At 40.0% G+C, this 21,990-nt stretch overlaps 1 protein-coding gene across 3 annotated transcripts in view; it reads left to right on the top strand.

Annotated features, from left to right (window-relative positions):
• Positions 1–21,990, top strand: part of KIF5C (kinesin family member 5C) — a 126,022-nt gene that overhangs the window by 88,343 nt on the left and 15,689 nt on the right. For 2 of the 3 annotated variants that reach the window (XM_054971828.1, XM_054971829.1), the window contains 4 exons: positions 5,324–5,499; positions 6,871–6,939; positions 10,948–11,154; positions 18,385–18,535. In XM_054971828.1, the coding sequence (XP_054827803.1) occupies positions 5,324–5,499; positions 6,871–6,939; positions 10,948–11,154; positions 18,385–18,535 (603 nt within the window). The remainder of the gene's footprint in view (positions 1–5,323; positions 5,500–6,870; positions 6,940–10,947; positions 11,155–18,384; positions 18,536–21,990) is intronic. The other variant, XM_054971827.1, reaches the window with a different exon arrangement.

Raw genomic sequence — 21,990 nt, forward strand, 5'->3', positions numbered from 1 at the left:
ACCATTTTTGGTTTTTCTGGGGACTGCAAATTAGTGAAATGTTTCTTATGGAAGAGTTTAGCTGAGATTAGATAATTAACTAATGCTGCTGTTAGAGGCTGCTGCCCATCTTCTTTCCAATCCACACTTTTTAGATGAAGCTTTTATTATGTGGAGAACAGCAGGTATTCTGTTGTGTGTAACATGAAGAGGATAATTACCCTTGTACGCTGGATAAGAGGAAAACAAGATAATTCCGTAGGTGGTGTTTGTTTGTGTCAGATTTCGGTAAGCTTATGGTAACTGCAAGATTTTTCCTCTTCTGGACTCTTGCTTATAACTTCATTTTAGTATGAAATGGAAGTATGTGGCGGGGTGGGTTTTATATTCTGGGATGAATATGTGTGAGTGTGTGTTTTGGATTGGATTAAGCAGTTGAACCTCTTTCCTTCTCCACCCTTGGTGCCCTAAAATCATTGCTTAGGGTCTTCTAAAAAGATGTTATGTGACTTTGATGGCAGCAACAAAAAGGGGGAATCTGCTAAAAAGAAGAACCAACCCTCCCTCCTTCAAGCTTGCACTAGAGGAACAAGTTCTATGAACAAAGCCAAAGCTTGCATGGGGTGGTGGTGGTGGTAAGATTTGGAACAGTATCACTTTCTTGCTGCACCCCCCCCCCCCCCCCCGTGCTGTGTTTTGGGATGGTTCCCCAGTCTTTTTAAAAAATTAACATGCAACTTTATTAAACAATATGTTCATGTACATGCTCGAATAAATTGCAATAGTTTTGTAATACAAACTTAAAATACGTTCTACAAACTGATTTAGTTTGAGTTAACAATATACAGTAAAATCCAAAGTAACTACATATTGTATCTATTGAATGATTTTTTATTTGATTGTACCAGTTTTGACATTGTTTCTTAAGTGTATTTATTTGATATCATTGATCAATAATGCTTCGGTATAATTAACGTGGAGCTTGCATTCCCCAGTCTTAAGCAATGATTTTTAATTGGGTACAGGAGTTGCTGGAGGAAAGGTGGTAAAAATGGCTTCCCAGGGACTTGTTCTATTCATAGAAGCATGGATTTAACCCTCTGAAAATAAATTTTGAAATACATTATTGCAGGTTACTTAAAAGTTACCATTAATAATTTTTCTATTTCTCTTCAGGCAGTTAAGAATCTAGAAGCTAATTGCATTCATTACTGGCACACACTTAATGGCTCGTTGTAATGTGTATCTGTGATTTAGTACTAGACTTTTAATACCCAGTTTAAAAGGTAGAAATAGCTTGCCAAGTCTTTTTTCTTGATACCAATTGTCATACATTGAGTATGCTTACTATAGTGGCTATTTATTTGTGTATCTAAAAAATGTAAAACTGCCTTTTCTAATTGCCTTTTCCTTCTTCCTGAGCTCTTCATAGCTGTCGGGCTTCTTATAGTAAGCTATCTAGAAATTGTCGCTTCTAGAAATTCAGGTCATTGCAGTGGTGAGAATGTTTCTCTATTAATACCATGTAATTTCCATGGTGACCATTTACTTGTTGACAGGTATGGTGTAGAGCTGGAATTTTGCAGTTGGTGAGTTTTGTGTGATGAATTCTGTTTGCTAAATACCGTCCCCCCCAATATCCTTTCCATCTTGGAAGGACAGTATTGTTTCAGAAAATAACATGGACATTGCTGGATATGAAATAATTACCTTATAATTTCTATTTCATCTTCAGTATTTTAATATAGTTGCTTAATTGTGCATTTCCTTGTAGGCTTCAAAAGGTAACATAATACCATGTGAAATCATAGCAGGATAGTCACCACAAAAATAGTGTTGTTGCACAACTTTTAGAAGCGAGATCCAGCTTCTATTTTTATGTCACAAGAGAAGTCCTGTGACATAAAAACCTGTTTATACAAACAGAAATCTGGTGACATCTTAAAGACTTAACAGATTTTTGTTCCAGCAAAAGCTTTCATTGACTAGAACTCTTTTTCTCATATGTGGCCTATTCTAGAACGTGTGTAATTCTGGCACTGCAAAGCAGATCATATCATATTTATACTAACTAGGTATCATAGAATCATAGAGTTGGAAGGGGCCATACAGACCATCTAGTCCAACCCCCTGCCCAGTGCAGGATCAGCCTAAAGCATCTCTGACAAGTATTCATTCAGCCTCTTCTTGAAAACTGCCAGTGAGGGGGAGCTCACCACCTCCCTAGGCAGCTGATTCCACTTTTGAACTACTCTGACCAGTTATCCATGTTCTGGTTATCCATGTTATCCATGTACCAGTTATCCATGTACAGTTATCTATGTTCTGGTTTCATTAAAGTTAGAATAAAGTGCTCTATCTGGGGCTGCCCTTAGTCCTCTTGGAAAGTACATATGGTCCAAAATGAGAAATGAAAAGCAAAAGGTAAAAAGTGACAAAAATAGAATCAGAATTCTAAATGCAATTTTCAGCGACTTGCACATAGAGACAAAGAGAACTATTATAATAACCAGTGCAAAGAAGTAAAAGAGAACAACAAAAAGAGATCTTTCCCACAAGAGCCAAGAAATCAAAGGGAAGTACAAACTACAGCTAGAGATGTTGAAAGATCAACACGGAAATAAGTTATCTGATCAGGTCAAAATAGGACAGGTTGTGCCAAATGCTGACACACAAGAGACTCCATGTGTGTCAGTGGACACAGGGTGGACTTTATGTATATCCCCTGATGAAGTTGGTCCAATGAAACAAGACACATTAGCCAGCCCATGTTGGGATTGTGGAGCTTGTTTCCTGTGATTCTGGTTCCACCTGCACGAAAAAGAAAAAAAGAAAAAATAATAAGAATATGTAAGATTGATGACCATCCAGGACACTTACCTGTAGACATTTTTGTTCCCTTTGGGATCCATTTTTGCTGTTGCACCTTGAGAGAAAGAAAGAATCAACTGCAAACTCTCTGTTGGATGCCAGTTTCATATTACAATCTATGGACTTCATTGCACCTTTAGAGAGGAGGAGAGAAAGAATGAACTGCAAACTCTCTGTGGGATGTTAGTTTCATATTACAATCTATGGACTTAGTTGGCTGTAATATTATATTTATTGGATTGTGGATATTTTGTGTGTCTTTTAGATATTGATTGTAAATGTATTTATACTGTATTTATATGCACTGAGCACGTAGCACTTTGCACTTATTTAATTATAAAAAAACAACTTTGAGAATTGTGTTATAGTATCCACTCCCAGCTGTGGGTTTCCACTATTTGTTTTTGGTCAGTCTGACTGGGAGAGCTTCCTCTTTGGTTGTGATACCACATTACTGGCAGAAAATAGTGTTGAAATGACTACTGATGAAGGTTAAAGGAGAAAGTGCCAAAGCAGGATTACAACTGAACATCAAGATAACAAAAGCGATGATTATTGAGGAATGGCTCAGCTTTAAGTCTGACAATGAAGAAATTGAAATTGTTAAAGATCTCCTATTTCTTGTCTCAATCATCAACCCAAAGGAAGACTGCAGCCGAGAAACCAGAAGGAGGAACTTGGAAGTACAGCTATGAAGGAACTAGAAAAGATCTTTAACTTTTAAGTGTAAGAAGGTGTTGCTGGGGACCAAGATCAGGATAATTCATACTGTGGTATTCCCCATTACTATGTTTGTCTGCAATAGTTGGACAATGAAGAAAGTGGACAGGAAGAAAATGGATTAATTTGAAATGTGGAGAAGAATGTTATGGGGATACCATGGTGGACAGCCAAAAAAACAAATAAGTGGGTTCTAGATCATATCAGGACTGATTTCTTCCTTGAAGTGAAATGATTACAATAAGGCTATTGTTCCTTGGTCACATCATGAGAAGACAAGACTCACTGAAAAAGGCAATAATGCTAAGAAAAATTGAAGACAATGGAAAAAGAGGAAGACAGAACATGAGATGGATTGATTCAATAAAGGAAGCCACAGGCTTTAGCTTGCAAGACCTGAGCAAACTTGTCAATGGTAGAACATTTTGGAGGTCATTAATTCATAGGCTCTCCATAGGCTCTCCACACACACACACACCCCCAATGTTGTGGCTAGGCACACCACACAGTGAGCATGTTATTCCTGTATTCAAAATTTTTATTGCCTTTAATCGTATTTCAAGGTGCTGGTTTTGAGCATTAAAGCCTTTACTGGTAGGGGACTAAGGTATCTCAAGGACCATTTGCTCCCATATTGTCTTTACAGTTCCAGTTGTTGAAGTCATCTATGGAGACCGTGTTCCATGTGCCCCTACTGAGTCGGGGGGCAGGGAGGTGAGATAGGATAGGGCCTTTTAATAGTGGTGTGTGATATCTCTGGAGAGGAAAGGTGCGACACTTGCATTCTACTGATTGAGATCCTTTCTTTTATACCTCTCCTTTACCTCCTATACCTCTCGAAATCCCTTCTTCTATAACTCTTATACCTCTCGATGAGTCCTGGTTTCACACAGGGAATTAAACCAGTGGGGAGTTCCAGATTTCAAATACTTTGAGAAGAAGACTCTGCTATTGGGCTTTGTCCAGTTTAGTTCAGTTTAATTTGGTCTACTCCTGCCCTGTTATGACAAAGGAGGAAGGAAGATTGGTCCCAGTGAGCACCACCAGTATAACATATTTTTAGATTGGTACAGAATGCTGCATCTTGCTAGCTGTTCGTGATTTTATTTCTTTTTTCTGTATCTGGACTTTGAGTCCTTTTAAATGTCCTATTTAGATCTGTACCAATACCATCCTTGCTTTTTCATATCCAAATAGACATCTTTGGCTTATTTGGAATAAATTGTTGCTACCTTTATAAAAAAAACCCTAAAATCTTTTGTATATGCTGTAGAAACCTTTTAGCACTTCCACCTCAAGCAAGCAAGGAAAATGGAGTTAACTTTCTTTCCTGGGGGTCTGTTTGCTTTTTTCTTCCGAACTAGTACAAATGGTCTGTTGTCAGTAATTACTAATGGAAGTGGGATTAATTGCACAAGTGGAGATGCAATTTGGGACAGAATAAGTTTAATTCAGTGCAAGCTGCCAGTATGGTCTTTTTAGGTTGCTTGTACTTGAAAAGAATAAACAAGGAAGGTGCAAGCACAAAAGTAGGCATGAGGCATTTTGTGCTTGCACCTTCCTTGTTTATTGTTGATTAGTAGGTTCCTCTCTTTTGCTAAAATGCACTTGAAAAGAGGCTGTAGCGCATCCAGAAATCTTCTGCTGGATTTAGCGCATAGACCAACTGCTTTAAAGCACCAAGGAAGAGTTAGTCCTGCTCTTGGAACTTCTTGTTTATCACTGATCATTTTGAGAAATAATCTGTCTGCAGGAGAAGCTGTGCCTGAGGATGAGCAGATCAGTGCTAAGGACCAGAAGAACTTAGAGCCATGCGACAACACCCCCATCATCGATAATATTGTGCCTGTTGTTGCCAGTATCTCCGTCGAAGAGAAACGAAAATATGAGGAGGAGATTACTAGTCTCTACAGACAGCTGGATGATAAGGTTGAAAATTAATTACTAAATATTTATTCTTCACTGGAAACGTTACTTCTACAAACAGTGTTTCTGTTATCAGCAAAGTTATCACATGTCTCAAAAGTACAAATATTCCTGTTCAATGTTCAAAAATATTTACTGGCATTTTGTTTCCCCCCAGTCCCAAATGATTAATGTGTTTGCCCCATCAAGTGCGTTTTTATGGAGAATGAAACCATCACTTATTTCAAGGGTAAAAAAAAGAAACTAGTGGCTTAACTAATGTAAGCTTTTTGTTTTCACGTTCTCTTTTTTTTCCTGATGATTACAATATATTCTGAAAGGATTGCTTAAAATTAGCCTTGCCATAAGAAATTAAAGTTAATTACACAACCTGAAATTACTTGTAGAGAATTCCAGCATGTTTGTGAGCCATAGAACCAGCTGCGGCATTCTTCTGAGGTCCTACTCTATACCATGCCAGATTTAATCCCTGCATGCAGAAAATGAAATTTCGTGGGCAAAGGTTCTGGCCTAGCCTTGTCCCTGATATGCTAGTTTTCTACATGTAGTCATTTTTTTTCAAGTGGAACCTGCCACCTCAGTGAAACTACCTGTGTAGCAAAGGTTCCTTTCACAAACAAGGGAGTCTTTGTCTGCTGTTGAGTGTTGTTAAATTTATCTATGATCAATGTATGAGGTCCTGAAATGATAAAAAAAAATTTAAAAAAGAAATCCAATATATATAGCGTGTGTTCAAAAATTCATTCTATTCCATCTAGGAGGGACAGATGCCCAGTACAGAGTTGCTTTGGAGGTGGGATAGAGATATTTTCAATAAATCAAATAAAGCACAGTTTTTTCCAAAACACACAAGTAAGGGCAATGAAACCATTTGTGATCTCTGAAATAAACAAGCCACACATTTTACAGCACTTGCGGAAAGTAAGGGGAAATTTATAATACAGTTGTAATCTAGATTGTTGATACTTAAAATAAATGTTGGGTTGGGGAGGGGTTGAAAGAAAGAAGATAGATTGAAGTTTTCTCTTAGTTTTTTTTAAAGTTTTGAGCACTGTTTACTGCCAGCATAATCCGGTTTGATTAATGAAAGCAGGGTGAATCCAGTTATAATTTTATTCTTTGAAATGTATTTTCCCTTCTATGGAGTCATTTTCCATGATGCTGTTGATCTTGTATTAATAACATTATGAACCAAATATGATTGATTTTGTGGTTTGGATTTGTGAGATATTTTATCTATAATAAAGCAACATGCTCTGCATGTTAATATTCTGAAGTATTTTGAATTATATGAGAGATATTTTATCTATTACCATGTCACTGTATAAAAACAGTAGAAAAAACTATAAATAAATAGTATTTTATCCCTTGCAGGATGATGAAATTAACCAACAGAGTCAGTTGGCTGAGAAACTAAAGCAACAGATGTTGGATCAAGATGAGGTAAAAAAGTAACCAAAGATAGTTTGTTACGCTTTGTGAAGCAGGAGTTCCTTGCCTCACCTCCCTTTTCTTTTAAAGCTAATGATATGTCTTTGTAGTAATCCCAGTTTAGTTGGCGAAACAAATTGCCCTCCCCAAAGTGTTCCATTCTGCCTTGGTGCACCTTCCCTCATCATCATCACCATCATCATCATCATCATCATCATCATCGCATTTCTAACCCGCCTTTCCCGCAAGCGGGTGCAGGGCGAGGTACTACAGTTATAAAAATACAAAAAACCTCCAAATACGCACTGTCAGTATGAATGCAGTTATCAAGCCGTGCTACTTCCTTTTGAATAAAGATCAGGAGTAGGAGGCCCTTTGGCCAAATCTGGTCCCTTGAGGGACATATGAAGTTGCCCTATGCCATTAATCCATGTAGCTCCATTTTGTTTCTCTGGCTAGTGGCAGCTCTCCAAGGTCTCAGGGCAGAGGAATGTATTTCTTAATGCTTTAAGAAGAGGCTAGATGGCCACCTGACAGCAATGACGATTCTATGACTCAATATGAAAGTATGCAGATCGGGAGAGAGAGGGCATGAAGGGATGAGTCAGTACTAGGCTGTCATGGCCCTTTCTTACGTGGCTAGGGTAATGCTGAATACCACTTTGGGGTCAGGAAGGAATTTTCCTCCAGGCCAGATTGGCTGGAGGTCCTGGAGGGTTTCTCCCTTTCTCTGGGCATAGAGTAGGGGGTCATTGAAGGAGGTGAGGGGGAAGATAGCTGTGAATTTCCTGCATTGTATAAGGAATGGCACTAGATGATCGTAGGGGCTCTTCCAGCTCCGTATGTTTCTATATACTTGCTACCTGGATTTTTTTAACTCGAGATGCTAGGGATTGAATCTGGGACGTTTTGCATACAAAGCATCTGCTCTCGAAATCTTAACAAGGCTTATTCCAGTTTACCATCTTTTGTAATGCAGAAAACAATTCACCCAGTCTCTACAACTGTTTGTGATTAGCTCACTGGTACTTGGACAGTGGGGTGTCTGCCTTAACTAGGGTTTTCCTTAATTAGCCAGAACACTTATTTCTGGCTGATTAAACCAGTAGATTTATTGCTAACATAACTGTTGCAAAGAGGGAACATGCTGTTCTAATATCCTTCCCACTGATTAACTTTTGTCACAAAAATGCTTGCTGGGACTGTATAGACTATATGTTGAATCTGAATTCTTCCCCATACTTGAAGTTATGAAGGACCTAGGCTAAATTTCTGTGTGTGTATATATATATATATATATATATATATATATATATATATATATATATATATATATATATATATATATATATATATATATATATATATATATATATATATATATATATATATATATATAAGAACATAATGGATACATAGTTGTTGCTTGTATTTTAGTCAATTGTGTTAATATCAAGTCATTGCAGATTCTTTCCTTTTAACAAACACATGTATTTTGGAATTTTTATTTTAAAATTTATTATTATTATATTTATTCTTATTTTTATTTATTTTTATTTTTATATTTGTATTTATAACCTGCCGTTCTCACTGCGACCCAAGGTAGATTAAACAGTGTGAGTGAATTCAATGTAAATCAACAGCTAGGCCATTCCCTGAGCAAAATACAATATGATCAACAGAACATTCAACGAACAGATATGGTAGCAAAATTTTTTAAAACAAGCATAAAGCTGAAAACAAGAGAAGAAACCTTTTTGAAACAAAGTGTAACTAATTAACATGATATCTTTATCAATGTGGACATTACCCAGTAGGAGCACATCTACATCAGCAGACAATACATCAATAGCATAGTCTATAGTCCCTGTCCCTACCAAGGCATCTCTCTGAGCTATTTCTTATGACACAGCCCTGCAATTTGGATAGGAAATCCTATAGAATAATTCAGTTTGGTATATTTTGGGGAAAGCTAGGAGAGTGGGAGCTTTCCTGACCGCCTCAGGCAGGCCATTCCATAAGGTGGGAGCTACCACAGAGAACGCACATGTATGAGCAGCTGTTGAGAGTGGTATCTGCAGAGGAGTGAAGCTGCCGTGGTGGAACAGATGGAGTAAGGCAGTTGCACCAATATGAGGGGCCAAGGCCATGAAGGGTTTTGAGTGTGATAGTCATGACCTTGAATGGAAACTGGTAACTCATGGGTAGCCAATGGGAGTGATGTGCATGCTCCATGTAGTGCCTGAAAGTAAATGAGCTGCAGCTTTCTGCACCAGTTGGTGTCACTGAGTTGACTTTGAAGGGAGACCTATGTAGAGTGCATTATAGTAGTCTAGTCTTGATATTGCTGTGGCATGAACCAGGTGGCTGGATCAGCTGTGTTGAGGTAGGGGGGCATCTTTCAGGTGAGTCTGAGCTAGGAGGAGATTTTTTTCCCCAGCTGCGCTTACTTGCTTCTCCAGGAGCTGGGTCCAGAATAAACTGTAGGCTCTTACTTGAGTCTGCCAGGATAAAATGAATCCCATCAAAGGCTGGAAGCACAATGTCCTTCAAGATCTCTGCTTTTCCAACAAGCAGGGCTTTTTTCTGGGAAAAGAGGTGGTAGAACTCAAGTGATGGAACTCAGAACCGTACAATGACATCACTTTGGGTCAGCTGGAACAAGGGGGGAGTTTTTTAAAGTTTAAATCTCGGTGAAAATGGTCACATGGCTGGTGGCCCTGCCCCCTGATCTCCAGACAGAGGAGAGTTTAGATTGCCCTCCGCACCAGTGGCCAGTGGCGTGGAGGGCAATCTAAACTCACTTCTGTCTGGAGATCAGGGGTCGGGGCCACCGGCCATGTGACCATTTTCAAGAGGTTCCGGAACTCCGTTCCACCGCGTTCCTGCTGAAAAAAAGCCCTGCCAACAAGTATCGCTTCCATCTTGTCTGTGTTCACTTTCACGTTCTTTGCTTCTGGCCATTTATCAGCAGCTGTCAAGCAGTGACTTGGTACCTCTACTGCATCATCAATTGCATTGGATAATGAGGTATAGAACTGGGTATCATTTGCATATCGATGGCATGCAAATCCATAGTTATGAATGATTTTTCCTAAAGGCTTAATGTAGAGGTTGAATAACATGAGGGATAAGATTGCACCTTGTGGAACCTGTAAGATAATTCCCGCACTGAAGATAGCTAGTCTCCAATAGCAACCTTTTGAGTCCATTCCATGAGAAACCACATTCCGTGAGGTACATTCCCTGATACCTAATTCTGCCTCCAAATGCCTCAACCGGATGGTGTGGTCTACTGTACTGAAGACTGCAGATAGTTCCAGGAGGGAAAACAATGAAGCATGGCCTTTGTTTACATTCAGGTGGAGGTCAACTTTGCAGTGCAATGCACAGGACCTTACATTTTAAACAAAGCATTCTTATAATGCAGATAGCATTAACAACAAGTGAGAAGTTTGTGATGAATGAAGCACTTAAATCTTTAGCCACTGTACAAAGATTCTGTCTTTTTATTGCCTTCATGTTGATAATGAGCCATCAAAAATACTTGTAGCCTTAATGGTTTTCTTCATCAGATGGCTCTTTCGTTGGAAGTAGTGTTGATATTTTATCTGATATATAAAATACATACAGTTTTACATGTAATTCAGGATAAATGTGCTGTATCTTTCCAATGCTGCTCCCTCACTCACAATGTGTGTCCCTCCATCACAAGCAGCATACAGTGTACTAGAATTCCTTTCTGAGCCTTGAATTCAAGTTGTCATGGTTTTGTATATTAAGATTCCTTACACTGGCTGCCAAAAGATGCTGGTTTCATGGTTCTAAGCATTATCACTTTTGGTCTCATTGGAGTGTTTTACTGGAGGCCTCTTCAGATGCTGTACCTGCCTCCGATATTGTATTTGGTGGTATCTTCATAGGCTCCTGATATCATTTTGATTTCAGTCAGTTGTTTCTTCTAGACCCTCCTTTTAACCTTGGGTGTTATAAAATCTTAACCTCTCCATCTCTCTATAGCTCTTGGCCTCCACTCGGAGAGATTATGAGAAGATCCAGGAGGAACTGACTCGGCTTCAGATTGAAAATGAGGCTGCAAAAGAGGAAGTGAAAGAAGTTCTTCAGGCACTAGAGGAATTAGCTGTTAATTATGACCAGAAGTCACAAGAAGTGGAGGACAAGTTGAGAGCTAATGAACAGCTGGCTGATGAACTTGCACAGAAAACAGTAGGAACAACCTTCCATCTTCCTGCATATTTCTTTGTGTGTGCACACATGCATATATGCAAAATTATTTATTATCTAGCTAGTTTATTTATAGACCATCTTCCAAGGTCTGTAAGTCCCCAAGGTAGTTTATGACATAACCAGTAAAATACAATGAAATTGCATTAAAATCATTTTTCTGCAGTGCTAACAGTTTTCCACCCACTCCGCCATTCCTCATTGATCCAATTCAAAGATCTGCTGGAAAAGGCAGGTTTTCAGACCTACTCAGGAATGCCACTTTTTTCAGCTCCTGAGGTAGGATCACATTTGGGAGGCAAAAGCAGAAGCCCTTCTCTGGGTTCGTAGCAGCCAAACCTCTGCCAAGTCTGTTTTCCAGAGAAGGACACCCTGAGTTGATTAGAAGTCTTGGTGTAGTTGATGTAGAGAGTCTTTCACAATTTCTAGTACTTGCCTGCAGGATGGAATTAAACCATTTCCCATTCTAGCCGCGTGGACCAGACGGATATGAGGGCTAGTGGGATTGAAGGCTGCCATGAGTTTCCAGAGGGACCAACCGGGATACACTCCACCTGTTGGTTTACCAGCATAGATCATGGCAACCAAGGCAGTTTCTGTGCTATAATTCCCAGGGACAGTCATTGTAACTATTGTTAATCCATAGTCCACACTGAATGGGATGCATGCAGCTTTATTCACAAATTGTATAGCAAACTAGTTACAGTGAGCTGTAGAGAGGTCTGCTATTTGCTTCTGTTGGCCAGTTTGTAAAAGGCCTCATACTGCCCCAGACAGGGTGGCTCTGTGTTGATGGGAGGGTAGCAGAGAAGTATTTTTCTCTTGTGATATCACCCACAGAGTAAGCTTTCAGGTGCAATGTAACTTGGGCCAAGTCTGACTGAACACAGTTTTTCCTCCACCATCACTCTAATTGTCTTCCCTTGCACTATGGCAGCTTTAGTTCCACTGTGAGCCAGAGGCCAAGTGAGCTATAGAACAAGGAAGAGAATGCTTAGGAGCAATCGCATCAATCGAGCATTGGCTCTCCCTATTCTAAAGGCCCATTAGATGTTCCATAAGACTCTTAAATTAACTGTTAAACTATTACCATTACTGCTTGATCCATCTTTGCTCAAAATCACATCCCACTAAGTTCAATTGAGGCTGCTCCCAGGCAATTGTGATAGACTTTCAGCCTTAGCAGCTTATTTAAAGAATCCATAAGTCCATGTTTCTGGGATTGTTACTGCATCATGCTAGGAAATGCCTGGTGATTAATGCATGCTGATTTACAAAGTACCGATGTTTTTGGGGTCCACATAAATGGTTTCAGTGTTAACTTCCATTCCATAATGTTGCACATAATCTCTGCCTTTCTTACACTGCTGTGTCACTTTTCTAGCACCTGACAATAATTTCCCATCCATCCAGTGCTGCAAATGATCAATTCATACCCAATACTCATGTCCTAGCTGCTTAAAACTTTATTCTCTGTCTAGAAAGGGGCAATAATTTATGTCATATCTAAAAGGACTGAAAACTTGAAATTGGTGGTGTTAATTCCTAATAAAGCTTTCAGTCATTACTAGTAGTTTTGCAGGAGACTCATTGTATTAGATATTTTTGTTTCATCCAATTTATTTGAAGTGGTTCACAATCCAAAAAATAATGATAAAAAACAGTAGTACAGAGATTACAAGTCAGCCTTGGGCTGCATGTAAAAATTGCAATCACAGCAGTGGCAATTTTACATTCCTGTAGAAACTCGTTTCACAGCATTTTTGTATGTTTAAAATTATTCTTGTAAAAGGCCAGCATTTCCTAACAAATGAGGGAATCACTGGTGTATCGGTAGAGAGCTTTTTCCAAAGTCTTGGAACCACAACTGCAAAGGATCTTATGCTTTCCATACTTGGATTAAAGGAAAACAGGCGTCTGTCCTATTCCTTAAAAAGCGAGTGTTTGTGCATGAACAGATACTTTCATATACAGATGTTCAGTTGCATGTCTGTCTTGAAGATACTCTGAATTGCAAGCTGCTGATACTGAAATGGAATGCTACACAGTATAAAACTGAAATTGTAAACATGTTGAGGAAGTCTGAAAGATTTTATATAGAGGAATTTGTAATGCGTTTCTGTTTTAGCTTGCTAATAGCTTCAATAGCTGCGAATATCATTTCCTGAATGGTACATTTATATTTTGGGTACATTATTAGTGATGAGGCTAGTTGCTTGGAGATTATATTCTTCTGTCTCTAACTCCTTCTGCATGGGCCAATTTCACTGGTTCAGTTCTTATACTGCAGTGTTTTTTCCATAACCATCTGCACCCAATTTGCTGCCATGAGTAGTCAATCCGGCTACTATGTGGCTTTTCTGCAGCTTTCTTGGGAGCACTTATACTCTGACTTTTTTAAAAAAAATCCATTTTCCAGTCTGCCGATTCCCTGTGCACACTCTTGAATCCCGTCTTTTAGCCTTCCACCCTCTTCTGTCCCCTTCCCATCCTCTGCAAGCCCAGTTCATTGTGATTGGCCACTGTTGTCTATCCAGCCACTCCCTCCCCCTCCTTTCCATTCCTCCCCCCCTTCTTCTCCATTTTCTTTTCCACTCGTTAAATTTTTTTTTTTTTAATCCAGTGTAGGATCCATGCACCAAGAGGTTGAGAAGGAGAAATCCAGGAAATAGATTGATCCAGCATTCCAGCGAAAAGAAAAGAAAGAAAGGGCTTGCGCTGTGACATTGCTGATGACAGCATCAGTGACAAAAGTGTCAGCACTCATCAATTCCAACACATTTTGACACGGTGCAGACTAAAAAGAACAGCACCACACTGACCAAGCATGCTTTTCAGCTTGACTTCTGGGATGCAGTTATGTTCCCAGTGCAGATGGGGCTTATGATCAGAGTAGATAGGCAGATTTGTTTCTGATTTACTCCTATCTGTAGACTTTTACTGTCATCAAAATATAACATAAGAGGCTATCTCTTTACTAAGCTAATATGCAACCAGCCCAGTACAGTAAAGTTGCAAAATTATTTCCAGGACTGCAATATTAGAAGTTAGCATTTCAATTGAAATATACCCTGCAGTCATAGCTCTGAAATGGAACATCAGTTTTTACATATCTTTTCATTGAAATGGGTTCTGTCGTGATAGATATTAGAAGGCCACATTACATAAATTACATTCCCCTGCTTACCAGGCACAGGGGAACAGTTTATGAAAATGTAATTGGAAGAGCATTGGCAGGAACAAGATTGCAAGGGAAAAGGAAGAGGGAAGAAGGGTGGGTTTTGCTACAATTTATTATTCCTTCAGCAAAAACTAACTGAGAGAAAGCTGATAGTTAGTGGATAGCATTAAAAGGTTGGTAAGCATCGGGTGTGTGTGTGCAATTTTAAATGCCTGTTTTCATGGTTCTGTTGTGAATGTGAGATTATCTGCATGCAGCTGCTCACTGCAGATGCACTCTAATGACGGAGATTGTACTGTATTGCTACAGTACAATCAGTTGTTCCAATTTCCTTGCAAGTTGTGGTATTTAAAAAGACTCCTCTTAATTTTGATTCATAGAATTCTTGCAGGATTTTGTTTTTGGCAGCCTTTGTAGTGAAATAGTTACCATCTGTACTTAGCGAAGATTAAAGCAGGCACCTTATTTCCCCCACCTTCTTCAGGTTATTTTTAGTAATATACATATGGCAAATTTCATATCTGAGCACTGTGTGCAAATTTTTGATTTTGTGTTGCTAGTGCTGTTGTGCAAGTAAAGTATTTCATTGCTGGAATAACTTCTGGTATGGTATCCTCATGGACTTTGCTAAATTGGCAATCTGTTATAGAGAATACCCTATTATGTTATACTTCTTACACATTCTGTATCAGAGAAAAAATGTCTTTTGAACACCCACATTATTGCACAAAACTGTGTGCAGCTATGGGGCTGGCAGCTGAACAGGAGGACTGCAGAAAAAAAATGTAAAATATGAAGAGGACCCAAGTTTCTAGTTTTCAGCTGTGCACAAAGAGCTAGGGGTTCTTGCACAGGCCTAATAAAATACAAATCTTGAGCCCACATTTACTTTTAATCAGAGAGACTGCGCAGTGTAGTTGGACTAGGATCTGGTTGAACCATGTTTGAATCTTTGCTGTGCTGGAAAAGCTCACTGGGTGACCTTGGGCAAGTTGCTCTTTCACAGATTAACCTACTCTACTTCACATGGTAGTTGTCGTAAAGATAAAATGAAGATGGGGAGAATGATGTAAACCATTTGGAGGAGATCAGGGTATACCGATCTGAATAAGTAAGTTGTTGTAAGAGAGCTCTGGTTATGGCTTGGCAAAAAGAATTCTAGCTCTTACTTGGTTGTGCTGTGAAATTAACATCAGATTGATATTTATTTCTTTATTTAGAATATTTCCATGCCGCTGTTTCAGAGTCCTGCTCAAGACAGCTTACATGAAAAAATCCATTAAAAAAGAAACCATTAGATATGAGCAGCATAAAAACTACCCATAAAACCAAAGAAGACCGTTAAAAAGCTAATAAAGTGAAACCCTTAATTAAAAGCCTGGGTAAAAAAAATGAACCTGGCACCTAGAGAAAGTAAAGCAGGCACCAGATGAGCCTCAAGGCGGGGGAGGGCTTTCCAAAGGTGCGCTAAGAAGCGCAGATCTTTCAGTGCAGAGGCAATATGATCCCCATAACCAACCCCTGACAGTAGCCCAGCTGCCACATTTTGAACCAGTTGAAGTTTCCAAATCATTTTCAAAGGCAGCCCCACATAAAGAATATTACAGTAATCCAACTTGGAAGTAATAGGAGGACCAGCTGTAGATGGTGAACCAGGCGGAACAGATAAAAGTTGCTACATGCCACTGAGGAGACCAGAGCCTCCAACCATAGGGTTGTGTCTAGTAGCACACCCAAGCTATGAACCTGCTCCTTCAGGGAAGTGCAACTCTCTCCAGTACAGGTTGGCTCCACAATCTCCAAGCAGCTTTTCCATTGGCCAACAGTACCTCATTCTTGTCTCGGTTGAGCTTCAGTTTACTGGCCCTCATCCATTCCATTATCTTTTCCAAGCACCTATTCAGGATTCCCACAGACCCACCTGGCATAGCTGTTAAGGAGAAATAGAGCTGGGTGCCATCTGTATATTGGTGGCACCTTACTCCAATGATTTCATGTAGATGTTGAATAGCATGGGGGACAATATGGGATCCTGCAGAGATTCCATAAGTGTCATGGGGTGGAGCAGCAATCCCCTAGCACCACCTTCAGGAGTTGGTTGGTCAAGTAAAAGCAGAACCACCAAAGCACAGTGCTCCTTACTCCCAGTCCAGCCAGCCTCTCCAGAAGGGAACTAGTTTTGATGGTATTGAAAGCTGCTGAGAGGTCCAGGAGAATCAACAGGGACACATTCCTCCTGTCCTTTCCATCAGTCCATTGACCTGGGACAAGCCTGCTGGGATTCCTTTTGCAGATAAAATTGCCTAAATCCACCAAGGCCATTTCCGTCCCAGAGCCAGGCCTGAATCCAGATTGAAATGAGTCTAGATAATCTGTCTTCTCCAAGATCCCCTGAAGGAGTGTAGCAACCATCTGCTCGAACACCTTGCCTATGAATGGGATATAAACCACTGGGCTAATAGTAAGTCATTTGGGTTCTTCAGGAGGGGTCTCACAGCTGCATCTTTCAAAATGGTCGGCACTACACCCTCCTACAGAGAAGCATTTATTACATCCTGGATCCAGTCGACCAACGCAGCCCAGCATGTGGGTTGAGGATCAAGGCTGAGCACGATAGCATGCACACTTCAAAGTACCTTGTCCAGTTCATCAGGCTTCACAAACCGAAAGTCATCCATATAACTAAGATCAAATTGCGCTCCAATAACATCCTGAGATTGAACCTGTCTGGCTGTGGCATCTGAGTTTTGGTGGCTGCAGGCAGTTTTATTTGCAAAATGCATTGAAAAGGAATCACAGCAAGCTTGTATGCTTTCGAGGTCAACATCCTCTGAGGCTTGAGATAAGAGTCCTTTCACAACCCAGAATAGTTCCACCTGACAGCGTTGTGCAGATGCTGTGTTGGCATAAAAGTGAGCTTGCTTCCCTGCCATCAGTGCCATGGAGTAGGCACTATAATGTGCTCTTGTGTGTATTTGGTCGCATTCTCTTTGAGTTTTTTTTCTGACTCTACTCACTCTCTAGCCCGACTGTTTTACCATCTGAAGCTACTCAGTAAACCAAGGGGCATTCCAGACTCCATGGAAGGAGAGAGGGCACTCGGGCATTGTGTCCACAACTTGGTTCATCTCCAAATTTTCCAGGTCAACACAGGTCCATATTCTACCAGGTTGCAGCAGGAGCACCAACCTTGCTGACCAGAAAATCCCCAAGAGTCATTAGAACTTCCCCAGATCCATCAACCTCCTGGAGTGGACCATCCTAACTGTCCCCTCAGTCTTGTGGAAGTTTTGAGTGTCCATGAGTCTAAATCTTACCAGATAATGGTCAGCCCATGACAAAGGTAGAGTGGAAAATTCTCTCGTTACCAAACATGTACCTTATCCCCAGAGAAAACCAAATCAAGTGTGGGATCTGCTGTATACATAAGTACCAGAATGGTTATCATGACAGCCATGAGGTCCTAAGCTGCTCTTGTTAGCGCAGTGTCAGGATGAACATGGAAGTCCCCCCAGGATAACGAACCTTGGTGTCCTCAACACCAAATTTGAGATTGTCTCTGTCAGCTCAAACAAGAAGACTCTTGGGCAGCAAGGTAGGTTGTATACCAGCATACACTCCAAATTGGGGCTCTGGCTATCCCAGCATCCTGTGAATGCCACTGAGCCTGATAGACCATGGCCACACCCCATACCCGTGTACTAGGCTGATGCTGCACAGGTATATCAGAGTAATTGTTGGCAACTCTTTTTTCACAGGGAAAAATTAATTTAGTGGCAAGAGGTTAATATGTTAGTATGTATATAATTTGGGAAGCTGAATTACTGCGTCCCCCCCCCCCCGACTTGTGATTATATGTTCAGGGATTGGGCAGCAAGCATTTTGCACTTTGCATACTTAGTACAGGAAATGTCAGTACCACACTGGTTTATCCAACTTTCCGCACAGTACAAAGCGGCTCTCTTGTTGCTTTTCAGTGTGATTTGGATCAATGAGTAATCTTGTAACGCTGTGCTTAAATTGCTTTGCAGTCTGCATTGACGTCTACACAGAGGGAGTTGGGTCAATTGCAAGAGCTCAGTAACCACCAGAAAAAGAGAGCTACCGAGATCTTGAATTTACTGCTGAAGGACCTGGGAGAGATCGGAGGAATCATTGGTACCAATGATGTAAAAACAGTAAGTTGAATAACATGAGGGGTTAAAAGAACAGTGTTTCATTTCTGGATGATGGTGTTCGAACTGAGCTGCCTTTCTTTTAAAAGGCAGTTAAGAAGAAGTTGGATTTTAGCTGGTTATTTCTGATTGAAACCTTTGAGAATGTGTGTATGTCCCATCAAGTTGCTTCCGACCTGTGGCGACCCTATGAATGAAAGATCTCCAAAATGTCCTGTCATTAACAGACTTGCTCAGATCTTACAAAATGGAGGACGTCACTTCTTTTATTGAATCAAGCCATCTCATTTTAGGTCTTTTTTCCTACTGCTTTCTACTTTTCCTAGCATCATTGACTTTTCCAGAGAAGCTTGTCTTCTCATAATGTGACCAAAGTACGATAGCCTCAGTTTTGTCATTTTGGCTTCTAGGGAGAATTCAGGGTTGATTTGATCTAGTACCCAATTATTTGTCTTTTTGGCTGTCCATGGTATCCACAGAACTCTCCTTCAGCACCACATTTCAAATGAATCAGTTTTCTTCCTGTCAGCTTTCTTCACTGTCCAACTTTCACATCCATACATCGTGATAGGGAATACCATTGAGAATGTACGTAGGCTTAAATTTATATGTGTTTGCTTGGTGGATTGGTCCATGACACCCATTGCCTCAATCTAGAATTTCTTACGTATTCTGCATCTGGAACTCCTGCAGATGTCTGCATTCTCATTGCATTTAACAGGGTATGCATGTATGCTTTGCCGATTGGATATCTCTATTTAAATTAATACAGAAGCTATTGTCAGCAAGCAGCCCCTTCAGTCTCAATGGTAGATGGAGTGCTTAGATGATATAGACAGGATGATGGAGTGCTTGGGTGATATAGATATAGGATAATTTGTCTGAATAAAAAAGAGTACCTGTCATTCCATTGTAATAGCCATTGTTATGTCCTGGGAAAACAAGCTTTCCGTAGGTCACAAGTGCAGCATTTGAGAGAAGATTCTAATTCTTGACTGTGTTCTTATTAATCAGAAGCCAGGATCCAAAGAGCTGCTTAACTGTGCAATCCTATGCAGAGTTACTCTAGTCTAAGTCTTCTGACATCAGTGGGTTTAGACTGGAGTAACTCTGCATAGGATTGCATTGTAGGTTTGCTGGAAGAAGCATGTAGTTGCCCAATGGCCTTTTTGCTTTGAACAGCTGACTTATTGTCAGCTGTTCAAAGTTTTACGTAGCAAAGTTTTATGTAGCAAAGCAAAGTTTTATGTAGCATCTTAAGACTCATTGTGATTGGGAAATTAATATTCAGTATTAAGTAATGTGTCATAAAAGCCTCGCTTTTATTACCAGAGGGGTTAGCCATGTTAGTCTGCAGTAGCAATATATAGCAAAGAGTCCAGTAGCACCTTTAAGACAAACCAACTTTATTGTAGCATAAGGTTTCGAGAGCCACAGCAATCTTCATCAGATGCTTTTATTACCTGCTCTTTACTGATGAGAATGAGCAGGGGGAGATAAAATCTGTCTCTGTTCCAATGAGCTTCATAGTGTTCTGATGGGGGGTGGGTGGGAATGTCAGTTAATTTACTGGAGATTAACGGGCAAAACTTACATCATGGGCAGTTCTATGATTCTTCCTTTTGACTTTTCTTTTTAAGGAAAAGCAGCCATGGGAGACAGAAATTGGGAGCAGACAACAAATGGACAAGGAAGCAGCCTTCTCTTGCAGTACTCTGCTTCTAATTCCAACCTCCTGTGGCTACTCTTCATTTAAAAAAAAAAAAACTGACAGGAGGAAGAATTGCTGAACTGCCACTTGCATCTGTTTTGTTTCAGTGGAACCTGACTTATCATTCTTCATGTTATGTAGACCTACAATGTATTTTATGAGAGCCAGTTTGGTGGTGTGGTTAAAGAGTGGCAGGGCTCTAATCTGGAGAGCCAGGTTTGATTCCCCACTCCTCCACTCGAAGCCAGCTGGGTGACCTTGGGCTAGTCACAGTTCTCTGGAGCTCTCTCAGCCCCACCCACCTCACAGGGTGTTTTGTTGTGGGGATAATAATGACATACTTTGTAAACCGCTCTGAATGGGCATTAAGTTGTCCTGAAGGGTGATATATAATTCGAATGTTGTTGTTGTTGTTGTTGTTGTTGTTGTTGTTGTTTTACCCCATTTGCCTATACTATTATTATTTTTCAGTCTGTCGGCACGAAATTGTTCATTTTAGTTAGGAATTTGTCTTAATATGTTGTTATGAGGAGCAAATTAAGCATATATCTCACACACATGCACTCTCTCTTTTATGTATTGTTGACTGATAAAATCTTAGTGTGATATGTACATCAGTACATGCAAAAAGTTTTTTAAACTATCGTGTCATTCTAATTACTCGAAGATTCTCTTGTTACATCTGCCATGTGGGAAGCTGCTAGAAACTTGCATATGCCAGGGGCTCAGTGCAGGGGCTGAAAGTTGCTTGCGGCATGAATCACAGACCATGTGGAGAGACTCCATTCCTTTTGCAGTGGTGGGAGTGATTCCCCATGGTTGAGTAATCTGTGAGCAGCTTTCAGATATTTTATCATTCCATGGAGCCGTTGCCATGAACCTGTCCGTTCTAATTCCATTGATTTCAGTGGGCTTAGAAGGGTGTAACTCTGTATAGGATGCCACAGATGGTGTAAGAATTGTCCCTGAGTTCAAGGCCTCTTTTATAATAGTGACCTAACCCCTGTACATAGGAAAGGATGAGAAGATTGTCACAATTTTTTTTTTTAGGAAAGTTTTTTTTCCTGTCAGTGACATTAAAATGAGATGTTTTTCCTAGTGTTACTGTAAGAAGTAAGAACATCCTACAGGTTCTAGATTGTATCATGTACACTTCCTAGTGTCATGAAGATTTATTGTTATGGTACAACGAAGTTACAGCCTTTCTTAAGCCTCTGACAATTTGGTAAAACTACAGCAAAAGTGGATTGAGAGTGGGGAAACAGCCCTCATGAGCTCTTTGGGTGTTTTTCTTTATTTAATAGATACTAAATAACATTATGCAGCACAGGGATGCTTGAATTTTTGCTAATAGCTTATACACATAACCAGCAAAGGAAATTTAATCTGGTCGCCAAGAAATGTTTGTATAGTTGTCTGGTAAGTGATGTCTGGCATATACATATGTAGTGGTTGGTAATATGTACTGTGGTTGAGTAGATCTAGCAGTACAACACATAGGAAATGTTGGTAAATATCATGAAATAGCAGACAAGTTAAGGTATCTGGTATCTGCTGGTATCTAAGAAGAAAAACCTTGATTTAATAACTGGACTAGTGCAAACGCATGCAGGCAAACTCTGATAGGCAATAAGTGTATCCTTGAGAAGGTGAACTGAAAGCTACTAACTAGTGGGAACCGAGTATGTATTACAATAGTGTTGTTTTACTGCAGCTCCTCGGGATATGCTACAACATTCTCTGGTGGCTCT

The sequence above is a fragment of the Eublepharis macularius genome, chromosome 2 (genome assembly GCF_028583425.1).
Source record: "Eublepharis macularius isolate TG4126 chromosome 2, MPM_Emac_v1.0, whole genome shotgun sequence".
NCBI classification, from domain to species: Eukaryota; Metazoa; Chordata; class Lepidosauria; order Squamata; family Eublepharidae; genus Eublepharis; species Eublepharis macularius.